This window comes from Argopecten irradians, chromosome 9 (genome assembly GCF_041381155.1).
Source record: "Argopecten irradians isolate NY chromosome 9, Ai_NY, whole genome shotgun sequence".
NCBI lineage: Eukaryota > Metazoa > Mollusca > Bivalvia > Pectinida > Pectinidae > Argopecten > Argopecten irradians.
Window position 1 is genome coordinate 25,012,099 of NC_091142.1, and position 13,574 is coordinate 25,025,672.

The 13,574-nt window shown below is 32.1% G+C and overlaps 1 protein-coding gene across 1 annotated transcript; it reads right to left on the reverse strand.

Moving 5' to 3' along the window:
* Window positions 1-552: 552 nt before the first annotated feature.
* Window positions 553-6,389, reverse strand: LOC138330660 (G protein-activated inward rectifier potassium channel 2-like). The gene is made up of 3 exons (XM_069278210.1): window positions 6,206-6,389; window positions 1,908-2,368; window positions 553-1,470 (listed from the first exon to the last, which is right to left on the reverse strand). Exons 1-3 carry the CDS (start codon window positions 6,387-6,389, stop codon window positions 553-555), a joined length of 1,563 nt encoding a protein of 520 aa, XP_069134311.1.
* Window positions 6,390-13,574: the final 7,185 nt, after the last annotated feature.

The window sequence follows — 13,574 nt, forward strand, 5'->3', positions numbered from 1 at the left end:
AAAAAGGATTTGACGCTCAAAGATTGTGGAAAAAATAAATAGTACTTTGTAGCATAAAAAACGAAGGAGTCAACTTTAAAACATTTTGTAGTCTAAGGAAAGAAAGTACAGTTCTTCAATGATATTTTTCCTCGTTTTTCCGTAATTATTGTTATTGAAACAAAGCACTCTTGTTATTGTATTTGTTTGTTTATTTGTACATTTGACAGATGCATGGTAACACAGTAACACATTAACGCTTTATACAAAACGATATAATCACACTTATATATAATTTTTATTGTAAGTAGTAAGTGTCGAAGCGCGGGAAATGCTCATACTTCCGGGTCACTACCGCCTTACGTCAGGTCATCACGCGCATTCTGTCCTTTGCACAGTAAGGAGTGGGACTATGATTCCTTGCAATCAAGGCCAAACAAGTAGCGAAAAGTTTCTTGAAACTGTAGATTTTGGGTTTATCTCAAACTATCAACAAGTTCATGGCATCATGGGGTACAGCGACAATTGACTTGTTTGCTCGATCGATAAAATTTTTCATCAAATTCACAAATATCAAGATGACAGGTACTCATCATCGGATTTTCCTTCATCGCCGTCGTCGGCATCAGCATCTGCATACTTGTAATGAGCTAAATCATCATGCTCCTCCTCCTCTTTTATATCTCCCAGGTTACCGTTGCCAAGGTCGATGTGGATTTCTGTGTCCTCGTTCGGATTTGTGTCTAAGGTAGGAGTTCTGTTTTCTGATCCAGCCTCGCCTTCATTTTCAGTCATGCTTTGTGTGGAATGAAAGTAGTTTTCCATTTCATCCTCTGACGTCATTTCCGGCATGATTGAAGTCCCTCCTGATCCCGGCGCCGTAGTGTCTGCGGCATCCTGGAATGTTTCCGATGTTGGCGGGGAATCGTATGGTATTGTGTGGAGTGAAACTGACAGTGGAGGGCTCGGTGTTTTACTTCTTGGACTGGTGACGTCATCCTTTGTCTTGTCCTTAGCGGGATTGAATTTCAGATCATGTAATTCCTTTGCGCTCTGTCGGATGTTTGTCATGTAAATAACGTCATGGAAGCCTTCGAAATCGACTTCCCATCTCCCGTTTCCGGAGTCAAACTCCTCTAGCCTGTCAAAACGATGTCCCCAGAGGATTTCTGATGGAAGATATGAAGTACGAGCTTGGCAGTATTCTCCTGTGGATTCAATAGTTCCCTCAACGTAAATGATCAACTCATATTTGTCACTCATCAGATCAGCTGGTTTGACATCCCAGAATGGACTTTTGGAGGTGATTTTATGCGAAAGGACCAGTGGCCACATCAAGACTATCTTGTCTCCCATCCCTTGTGCTTCGAACTCGATGTCGTGAAGGTAAAGTGGGTACTGAACTCCTTCTGTGGTTACGTGCTTTTTGGCAAGGACTCCATGGACCCTGGCGTCCAGTAGATGGCTCTGTCTCATGTCTCCTAGACGAATCTGTGGGAAAGAGTACAGTTCATTTAGTACTCTATTATCACATACAAGTATATGTTTATGTTTGGCAAGATTTATTCAAATGTTCGTGAAAGGAGGAACAAATCAACAAAAATATTTACAAATTATGTCTTACAAGGTGTATGAACAGGGTACTGAATAAAGATGCAGACGAAGAATAGAGTGCTCTAGATCTAGTATTCGTTGTGAAATATCTTCAGTTTGATATAGAAATGATAAAATAGTATAGCTGGGGCAAAGAAGTAATTTCAACAGTGTGGACAAACTATTGTTATCCTTCGTCTGCAGCTTTATTCCGTATTCTAACCCTAACCCTAACCCTAGTGTAAAATAGTATATCTTAAATCATAAACACAACCTTACTTCATACATATTACTGAGTTTTAAGCAGCAATTTTATGACCTCCTTATGGATTTACCTGCAGACAAAGGTTGCCATTTTCTTGATGGACGACGGCAGTCTTGCTGAAGACGATGGTCTTCTGTCGGCGCTTGGGTTGTGCGAACTTGACGAAGACGAACCCCAGTAGGAGGTTTTCCATCAATATCCCACATGTGATCTGGATGAACAGTAAGACGAGAGTGCTGGAACACTCCGAATTGATGTAAGCGTATCCGTATCCAATGGTCGTCTGAGTTTCTATGGAGAAGATGAGCGTGCCGGCGAATGTGTAGACCCCAGTTAGACATGGTTTCCAGTTAGGATCGTTGATGTGGTCGAAGTCGCCATTGCTGGCCATGATCCAGTACCAGCAGACTCCGAACAAGAAGAATGTGACGAGGTACATGTTGAAGACAATGGCTAGGAGGTACCGCCATTGTAGATCTATCAGGGTGATATAGAGGTCCCGGAGGAATAGTCCACGGAACTCCTTAAGGCCTACAAAATGAAAAAAAGGTAAATTACAATTAAGTAGTGTACAGTTCCAAGAACGGAACTCCTTAAAGCCTACAAAATAAAAAAGGTGAATTAGAGTTAAGTAGTGTACAGTTCCTAGAACAGAAATCCTTAAAGCCTACAAAATAAAAAGGGCAAATTAAAAATAAGTAGTGTACAGTTCTTAGATCGGAACTCCTTAAGTCCTACAAAATAAAAAAGGTAAATTAGAATTAAGTAGAGTACAGTTCCTAGAACGGAACTCCTTAAGCCATTAAAAATGAGATGAAGTTAATAACAGTTCATAGAGCAGAACACATTATATGATAAGGCATACAAAATAAAAAAGTAAATCGAAATTACATAAATCACAGCTGCTAGAACGAAACTTCTTTGGGCCTACAAAATAAAGTAAAATACATGTGTTTTAATAACTTAATCACAGTTCCTAGAACTCTTCCCTAATTTCTAAAAGAAAAAGAGATATTTAAATTTTGAGAGCATAGTTAATTACTAAAATTACATATTTTTGTCGTTATTCAATAAAATATTGAATAGTATATATAATACCGTTATTGTATTGACTTACAGTTCTAGTTAATTTCTAGGATATTTTTTAAAAATTTAAATCCAAAATTATTGTTTTTTGGCACATCAGACTTTAAGTGAATAAACGAACAAACGAGTGTTTTTAGTGGTTAATTGGTAACTGGAAATACGAAAAAAACCATCAATTAATTGAAATTAACACAGCTGGTGATTAGTAACGCACAAATGTTTTTGTTGCAATATTTTACATAATACATTTCAGCTTAATTATGTAAATTTTTCCAAGGATGAAAATCATTGATCAACTACTGAATACAGAAATTACATTTTCAATTCAAAACTTATTGATAATAGATGATTTGTGGTTTTCTATACGTTAATCATCACATGTACTTTTTTACATCTTCTAGGTTGGTAAAATCACAAGACCAAGCTTATGCATAAGCGAGAGATTGGCCTTCAATGAAATTTGAATTTCTTTTAAATTCCATTAAGTCACAAAAGATAGAATAAGTTAAAGTCAGTATAAGCCTAAAGTATTAAAAGAAATATATTTCCACAAATTAACTACCCTACTTTACATCAAATCTAGGTCAAGCCACAAAGGATCTACTAATGATCATGATGCAGCTTAGCTGACTTATGAAAAGCAAAAACACTATCTCTAGGTCATGTATCCTGATTTGAAATGATCTTTTCAGGTTTTTTAATTGCGTGCGTACGAAATTATTACGGGTTTTGAGACGTATATAGCACACATCCCAAGGCATTGTAATCGAGCAGTATTATGTTGGAGCCAACGTGTCTAACTAAGCCTCTTTCTACAGAAATTAATACCGTGTAACAGTTTCACACTTGAAACTTAGATCTGCTATGATTTAGCGCTTTCTTATGATGTAATATGATGTAATTGGCTTATAGAAAATGTTCTGGCTGAAAGGAATCCCTACTATCTCTTTCAGACAATAACCAAATGAAACGCAATGGTACAAAGCTAATTGAGTTGGTTCGTATTGAAATGATGCGATGTGTAAACTTTTTCTTTAAAGGGGGGTGGTGTTATATATTATAATGGCTGTCATCGTTGATGTTTTGCACTACTGTAAACCAGCTTGCCTTCGCGGCTATTATTAAAGTTCGTGAAAATTAACATCCGCGGATTTAAACATTAATTGGGAATTTCTTTCGATATAAATGGTGTAGATATCAATACACTGAGATTTACTTTCACGAATTTCATGGGATCGCGAAATTCGCGAACGCAAATTGGACGCGAAAGAAAAGCGGTTTTCAGTGATCGTTTGTAATGCTAAATTTAAGTTATATAATCATTACATACTGGTGGTTTTTCGTCGTATATATTTGTTTATCTTTATCTATTGTCAATTGCAAACTACTTTGCTTCTGTTTCACTAGCATAGACTTTAGTGCTGTCTTCAATATGCTAAACAAACAATTGATTGTTATAATCCATGATTTTAATATACCAGTTTAACTATCTTTGGTTCATATAATATGGATTTGATTTAATTATCTTTTGATCAATGATCTTGATTCATTATCAATCATTATTCATATCACGAATTCAATACTAAGTAACTTGAAATGTCAACTACAAACATTTTGTTTATCATTGTATTTTGCATGCTTCATACATAGTATATCATTAGTTTATTTTCTACTCGAATGCTAACTGATGATAATTTACTGAATATCATTTATGTCTACATATACATGTGACAGCACATAAAACATTCGCAAGGAATGGTGACAAACGTCATGTTTAATATACTGTATACTGTTTAATTAGTAGCCGGTAATTTTCGCGGGTCAAGACTTTCGCGATTTGATTTAAAACGGGAAAAAATTATTTTCGGGGATCAACGTTTCGCGATATCACAACAGAGTACATTTGATTTATCTATTATTTATTGTTTGGCTGATAAAATTCGCAATCACATAAATAATCACGAAATTGCGAAAGTTTTATCCGCTTGAAAATTACAGGATATATCGTAAACATTTTTTTGATTTAGAAAAATAATTAGCACAACTACATATATTAAACTGAGTAATTGAAATGTGTTGTTTGAATTATTGGTAAAATATAAATTGTGAAACTATATTTTAGCGCGCGTATTTTTTGCACGTTAAAAAGCGCACTTAAGCTTATCTAAATGAGTGACAGTTCTGTTTCCACCAGGGATTGAATAATTGTTTCTACTGATTGAAAGCGTTAAGTTGATTCGGTTTCTGTAAACCAACATTCTTTGGCTTGCAATTTAAGTTTGCTGTCAAAAGTAATTAGCGAAAGTGTATCTCTTTTAGGAAATATCTATTTAATTGCACTGAAAGGTATTTTGATTCAATTTGTGTCCGGAAAGTTTTATATCTGGGATTTATTTTAAAGCATAATTTCCGAAAGTAGCCTTATAAGGAATACTGGTTTAAATTAGTTCTACTGAACGAATCCTGACATGCATGGAAACCTTTTTTTTATTTTAGCATTTCTTTATCTATTCAGACGTGACAAAGGTAAGAGTGAAAAGTATTGCATTTTGTAGTTATTAGCGACGAATGCTTCCCTAATAATCTTTGATTTAACTAACAATTAAAACAGCTAGATCCTGATATGCAAGTTTGGGGAGACATTGACATTTTATAAAACTAGCGAAAACAAACTAAAAGTTTGAACTGGTTTAGTACTGTATTAATTATAATTGTAAAGCAGTCAACATACTAATCGAATCTTATTAAAATTTAATGTAAAAAAAAGATTGCATCTGATTTAGTACTGTATTGATTGTACATGTATAGCATTCAACATAATCATCGAATTTGATTAAAATTAGATATTAAAATTTCCACACTGTTTTAGTATACGTTTGCATTGTGTAAAAAAATGAATTTCATTGAATTGAATATTAAAAGATTGTAACTGATTCAGTACTGTAAACGTTATGATTTTAGCGCAGACAAGTTTTCACGCAAATGCGGAAAACTGTGAATTATGATTTATAAGCGGTGATTCAATACCGGAAAAAACATTTTTACAAAATTTAGCGCTGTACATGATTTAGCGCTTTGAAGACATCGCGGAGAGCGCTAAAATAAAACTACCGCTAAAATAAAACTACCGCTAAAATTATTATGTTTACAGTATATTTTGCATTAATAACATTTTAACATAATTATTGAATTTCATTGTTCAAAATTGAATGTTTAACATTAGCAACTATGATATATCATGCACTTTAAAAATTCAACAAATATTCTATTGTTAAAACATACCTGTGTATTTGACCCGATAGTGTCCAGATTTCTTTACCAGTGCCTGCCTTTTATCTTCCGGATCGAACTGCCCTATTTTAAGTTTCCGTTTGACGTATTGTAGGATTGGGTATCGGCTTTCTACTGTAGGTTTGGAGTCTTTGTACATGTAAAACATGCCGAATTCCTGGCCGTTCGTAGTCATTGTGAAAACGTCTTTAATATTTTTTTATATCGAATGTAATGTCCAATATGGTAATGATATTTTGTGATACTAATTCCGGATATATTACGACATCAGCAGAGCTGTTTGTGTTTCTCCAAACTCCTTGAGATGTTGTCTGGTCAGGTAAAAATTAATAAATAAATAAATTTCATTCCCCGGTCCATCCCAATATCATTTGGTGACTGATCATGCGTGAACCCTAGTATTGCCTTTAGTTATTTTTTTCAAAGGTTGTAATACCCTGGGGGTAATTTGTACGACCTGTCAAATTGTAAGAAATATAGATGTAAAAATTCTATAACCTACAGTAATTAGTTTAAGTCAGTGACAGATTCTCGGTAAATGTACAGATGTGATGTTATCTTGCTGGATATGCATAAATCAATTTCAACATATATATACATATTGATTTATTTGTATTTTAGGTAAATTGAGAAGTTTGTCAATCCCCTTTTCTGAACCCCAGTACTTAGATACTCTGTAACGAGTTCTACTGTTAACTGTGATAAATGACGACAGCGCCAGCCAATGAGCTGTTAAATGAAGGATTGCATCAGTAGCACATACGTTTTATTTATCACTGCCAGTCTCTAGTACTATTAGCTCTGTCTGGACAAATTTTACCTGTCAAAAAAACTACAAGGGAGAAAGTTTATCTGAGAGATCGAACACCTCTGTGATTACAGGACATAGTATGATACCTTGTTCCCGTTAGAACATTTATCAATATAACGGGGATTTGTCAAAATCCATGTCACATTGTAATCCCTATCATCAGAGAGATGTCATACTTGAATAGTGATACGTGCGTAATAGGTATCTGTCATGGCATTAGAGGACTGGGTGATAAAGTGTAATGAACATTTAATTCGTATCAATTGTCAATAAGATGTTCTTTTATTAATTATCTATCAATATATTTTGTTCTATATTCAACGCAATTCATGGTATAGTTGTTTATGTTCGAGAAGTGAAAATTAAGCATATTGTATTACCAATGAACATTTATTGTAAATTTCAATTTTATTTGAAAATCAGATAATCCAACATATTAATTAACCTAATACTATATACAATGTATCATTCATTATAATCAATGTTCACTATTTTAATGAATTGAATAAGTTTGTTATAATAAACCAAATTTCTCTCAAGCAAAAACCATGTCCATGAACAAATGTAATCTGACCCGATATGCTAGGACTTCTTCCATTATCAATTTTGATGACTGGAATGAATTTGGAAAACACAGTTAAATGAAGACTATTGGGAAGTTTTAATGTCGATATCCTGTTATTAACATATCACATTAACCTGTGTGGATAAGGGTATAAAATGTATGAAATAGAATTGTTTTCAAGGAACTATTCTTAGATCATAACCTTTATGGCGACACACTATTTTAAAAGCATGATCATAACCATCGCCCATCGCATTTATAATGAGACTCATAAATCTACTATGCAAAGTACAAGTACATAGAGATACAAAATTCAACCCTAACGCATAACAGGTCACATATTTGCAACTTAGAAGTAAGGTCCAAAGGTTATCCCCCCCCCCGTTCTCAGATCTAGTATATTATTTATATGTTCATATTTATTAACATTATATATCAGAAAACCACAGTCTATCTCTCTCCAAACATTTTGTCCTTGTTTAGTCGTTTCTGAGTTTTAAAATTTTGCTTTGACATTTGGATATATTTTTGATATACGATATTCGCTGTGTGTCAATTATATTTTTATGAAAAAAATAAAATCTCATTATTTCCTTATCAATTAGTTATTAAAAAGTATTAAAATATGTTGTTTTTTCTATTCAGTTTTATAAAAAATTCAATTACTTGCAAGTATCGCACCCAAGAAAAGATATGATATTGTTTAACAGAAAGGGGTCATTTAAATAAACTATCATTTATTGTTTATAGTGAAACAATATTTCATTTCAATAAATCTTGAAAATCTTTATTTGTCATATTTTGTTATGAAGTTGAGATGGCAATAAATGTTCAAACTTCTAATAGGTTAGAGATACTCCACCGCTGTCAAATGGTATTTTTTTCACTATCACAAACAGGAGCAGACGATCTAGTATTTTTCTTCAGTAACAAAAGTTACTTATTTTACATCATTACCACCATTGGAAAGTTTGAGCTTCTAATTTTACTTCAAATTAAAAATATGAAGAACAATTACTTGCATCTCGAAAAAATTCCGTGTCACTATATCCTATATGGAATGAAGTACTGATTGCGCATGCACCAAAGTCAAAATGAATTATTTTATTTTATTTTTTGTGTTAATTAGACATATATATACACGATTAAACGCCAATTATTGTTAAAGATGCTTCACCGCTGACGAATGGTATTTTTTCACTATAAAAACAGGAGCAGACGATTTAGTATTTTTCTTCAGTTACAAAAGTTACTTACTTTACACCATTACCATTATTGAAAAGTTTGAGCTTCTAATTTTACTTCAAATTAAAAATATGAAAAATAATTAATTGCATCCCGAAAAAATTCCGTGACACTATATCCTATATGGAATGAAGTACTGATTGCGCATGCACCAAAGGCGAAATAAATTATTTCATAATATTTTTTGTGTTAATTAGGCATATATATACACGATTAAACACCAATTAATGTTCAAATGATTAATATCATTTATGCTCTGTCGGCGGTGGAGCATCTTTAAGTATTAATTTGTTGCAACCATTTCCTTCATTTGAATGTCTAACTATTTGTAAATGTAAGTTTAATTAAACCAGTGAATAATTTGGTATATTGAATTAAAACAATTCCAAACTTTAACCTGCAACTTTTGACGTTACAGTACCGTTTTTGTACAGTTTCAGTTCTCTTTCTAGTCGTGAGTACTTCATAGGAACCGTAAATCGATAGAAAACTCTCAGTATTTTATCTGCAACATACGAGAGATGTTATCTTAGTGTGTGTCCATATGCGATATATTTATTTGCCTTGATTTACATATATAATGTAATTACTTTTGGCGACACACTGGAATTTTCAAAGAATGTTTATCATAACCATCGCCCATCGCATTTATAATGAGACTCATAAATCTACTATGCAAAGTACAAGTACATAGAGATACAAAATTCAACCCTAACGCATAACAGATCACATATTTGCAACTTAGAAGTAAGGTCCAAAGGTTATCCCCCCGTTCTCAGATCTAGTATATTATTTATATGTTCATATTTATTAACATTATATATCAGAAAACCACAGTCTATCTCTCTCTCTCTTTGTCCTTGTTTAGTCGTTTCTGAGTTTTAAAATTTTGCTTTGACATTTGGATATATTTTTGATATACGATATTCACTGTGTGTCGATTATATTTTTATGAAAAAAAAAAAAAATCTCATTATTTCCTTATCAATTAGTTATTAAAACGTATTAAAATATGTTGTTTTTTCTATTCAGTTTTATAAAAAATTCAATTACTTGCAAGTATCGCACCCAAGAAAAGATATGATATTGTTTAACAGAAAGGGGTCATTTAAATAAACTATCATTTATTGTTTATAGTGAAACAATATTTCATTTCAATAAATCTTGAAAATCTTTATTTGTCATATTTTGTTATGAAGTTGAGATGGCAATAAATGTTCAAACTTCTAATAGGTAAAAGATGCTCCACCGCTGTCAAATGGTATTTTTTTCACTATCACAAACAGGAGCAGACGATCTAGTATTTTTCTTCAGTAACAAAAGTTACTTATTTTACATCATTACCACCATTGGAAAGTTTGAGCTTCTAATTTTACTTCAAATTAAAAATATGAAGAACAATTAATTGCATCCCGAAAAAATTCCGTGTCACTATATCCTATATGGAATGAAGTACTGATTGCGCATGCACCAAAGTCAAAATGAATTATTTTATTTTTATTTTTTGTGTTAATTAGACATATATATATACACGATTAAACGCCAATTATTGTTAAAGATGCTTCACCGCTGACAAATGGTATTTTTTCACTATAAAAAACAGGAGCAGACGATTTAGTATTTTTCTTCAGTTACAAAAGTTACTTACTTTACACCATTACCATTATTGAAAAGTTTGAGCTTCTAATTTAACTTCAAATTAAAAATATGAAAAATAATTAATTGTATCCCGAAAAAATTCCGTGACAATATATCCTATATGGAATGAAGTACTGATTGCGCATGCACCAAAGGCGAAATAAATTATTTCATAATATTTTTTGTGTTAATTAGGCATATATATACACGATTAAACACCAATTAATGTTCAAATGATTAATATCATTTATGCTCTGCCGGCGGTGGAGCATCTTTAAGTATTAATTTGTTGCAACCATTTCCTTCATTTGAATGTCTAACTATTTGTAAATGTAAGTTTAATTAAACCAGTGAATAATTTGGTATATTGAATTAAAACAATTCCAAACTTTAACCTGCAACTTTTGACGTTACAGTACCGTTTTTGTACAGTTTCAGTTCTCTTTCTAGTCGTGAGTACTTCATAGGAACCGTAAATCGATAGAAAACTCTCAGTATTTTATCTGCAACATACGAGAGATGTTATCTTATGTGTCCATATGCGATATATTTATTTGCCTTGATTTACATATATAATGTAATTACTTTGGTGGAATTTCAAAGAATGTTTACAATAAAGCCTGTAATTTTCACGGAAGTAAAACTTTCGCAATTTCGTGGTATAAATGTTAGATAAATAATATGTACTCTATTGTGGTATCGCAAAACGTTGATCCCCTAAAATAAAATTTTCCGCGAAAGTCTTGACCCGCGAAAATTACAGGCTACTAAAACAGTTAACTATATATTAAGATGAATAATGAAATTAAATAATTATGTTATAATGTTATTAATGCAAAAGATAACGCAAACGTACTTATTTTAGCGATAGTTTTATTTTAGCGCTCTTCACGGTGTCTTTGAAGCGCTAAATCATGTATCGAACGCTAAATTGAAAAAGTGGTTTTGTTTCGGTATTGGACCACTGAATTATGCTTATTTATATCTGTGCTTATAAATCACAGTTTTCCGCATTTGCATGAATTTTTTTCCGCGCTAAAATAATAACTTTTACAGTACTAAATCAGTTGCAATTTTTTAATATTCGATTTTAATAAAATTTTATTTGTTTACACAATGCAAACGTATATAAAACAGTGAAAATTTCAGTATTCAATTTTAATAAAATTCGATAATTATGTTGAATGTTATACAATTATAATGAATACAGTACTAATCCAGTTGATTATGACTTGGAGTGTTTTGTGCATGGTTGTACCGCTACTAAACATAAAGAATATTAAAACAATTAAAAGGCCAATTGGGTCATTTCTGCCTTTTTGAAATGTTCTTATGTTAGCAGCCTATTTATTTTATTCATATGTGTATATTTAAAGGAGGAAATTTGTGTTTTCGCTAAGTAAAACAACGTATTATGACCAACTCTATTGACTTTTTGACTAGCAGACTTCTGCTGTTGAGAAACAATTAAAGAAAATAAACTCTCTAGAAAGCAAAAAATGTAAAGAAGTTATACACATTGAAAATGGAATAATAAGTAATTTACATTGAAATCAATTTAAAAACTGAGATGAACCGGGTTCACCTACAACCACATATCCTTCTCATGACATTTTAAAATGCTATGTCAAACAAAAGAGGCCGGATATGATGACATAAAGATGGACATGTTGTGACAGCCAGCTCCGCAATAGTGTTACAACATGTGTCCTCATACAGAAACATGCCTGAAAGCTTGACCAACGCGATGACCGTAATCAATAATCAGTCAAACCATGACAACCCCAATCACTACATAACTTAATGTTTCCTGTCTACTGTGCCATAAATACAAGACGTCAAGTTCAAAGGGAACAACTCCTCATCGACCTGTAATAGGAATCGTTTGGTATTGATATATGGAGTATATCAAACAAGCAACACTTATGGCCGGATTACACCAATCATCTATTGTTTGACTGTACTCTACAAGGACAAGAAACATTTATTTTTAGATAAAAAATTGTACAAATTTTGATAGGTCTTTTTCTGAATCGGGCATTGGTGCATTAAAAGGAAAATATATTTCGGAACACTGTTTATATATATACTCGACTGAATTCCTGATTCATATCGTCAATATATTTTATAGTACTGAATATCAAAATATTACATCGTGAGTTTTTAAAATTGACTTGGTTCTTGAAATAGAGGTGGCTCACAGGATATTAATTAATTTGTATTAAGGTTTCCGTTTGAATAGAGATAATGCTAAAATTGAGTACGTATATAGTAGTACTGTAGTATTTTGTTCTTATGTCTTAATGGTTATTGTCCAAAGTCACTTTCCATACAGAGAAATTTAAAAAAAACAAATAAATTTCAAATGTGTATCATGAAGTTATCATTTTACATTAACCTTCTTTGTTTATAAGGCACAACAAATATCAAGACAACGACCTTTGTTTGATGCAAAAGCGGAAACATATTGTTCCTAAATTAAATACAAATGCTTATTTATATCTCTTGTTTTTGTACTGAATCTAACTGGCTCATATTTTTCTCATAACGCTATTAAAAAAACCCAGAAAGACCCAAAACATTGATATTATTATTACAATACAAACAATAAGGTATTCCTTGATAAATCAACGGAATCATTCATTAAAACGTACTTTATGTATTTTTTCTCGAGTGATCTGAACAATTGATTAAAGGCGCTAATGTTGCTAGTTTTTAATTTCATCGGCATATGGAAAATTGCAAACAAAAAATCATACCCTCATGAAATTGAAAAACAGTGGCATAAATTCTTAAATATTTCTACCCACAAAATAATAAGTTCTAAACCACGGCAGGCAGTAACCATGAATAGATAATGTTTTAACAGTATTATATTAAGTAAAAATATGACGTATGAGCCAATACTGAAATTGAAATACGTGCATTTGAATTATGTAGAATGCCGGATGTCTTTATTAGCTAACGGAATTTCCCATAAATACATTCAAGCAGTTATAACCTCATGCTAACAAAAATATTGCGAATATCGCTGTCTTATTCCTGCTACATTATAATACACAAAACAGATCAAGCATTAAGACTATTATAACAGAAAATTC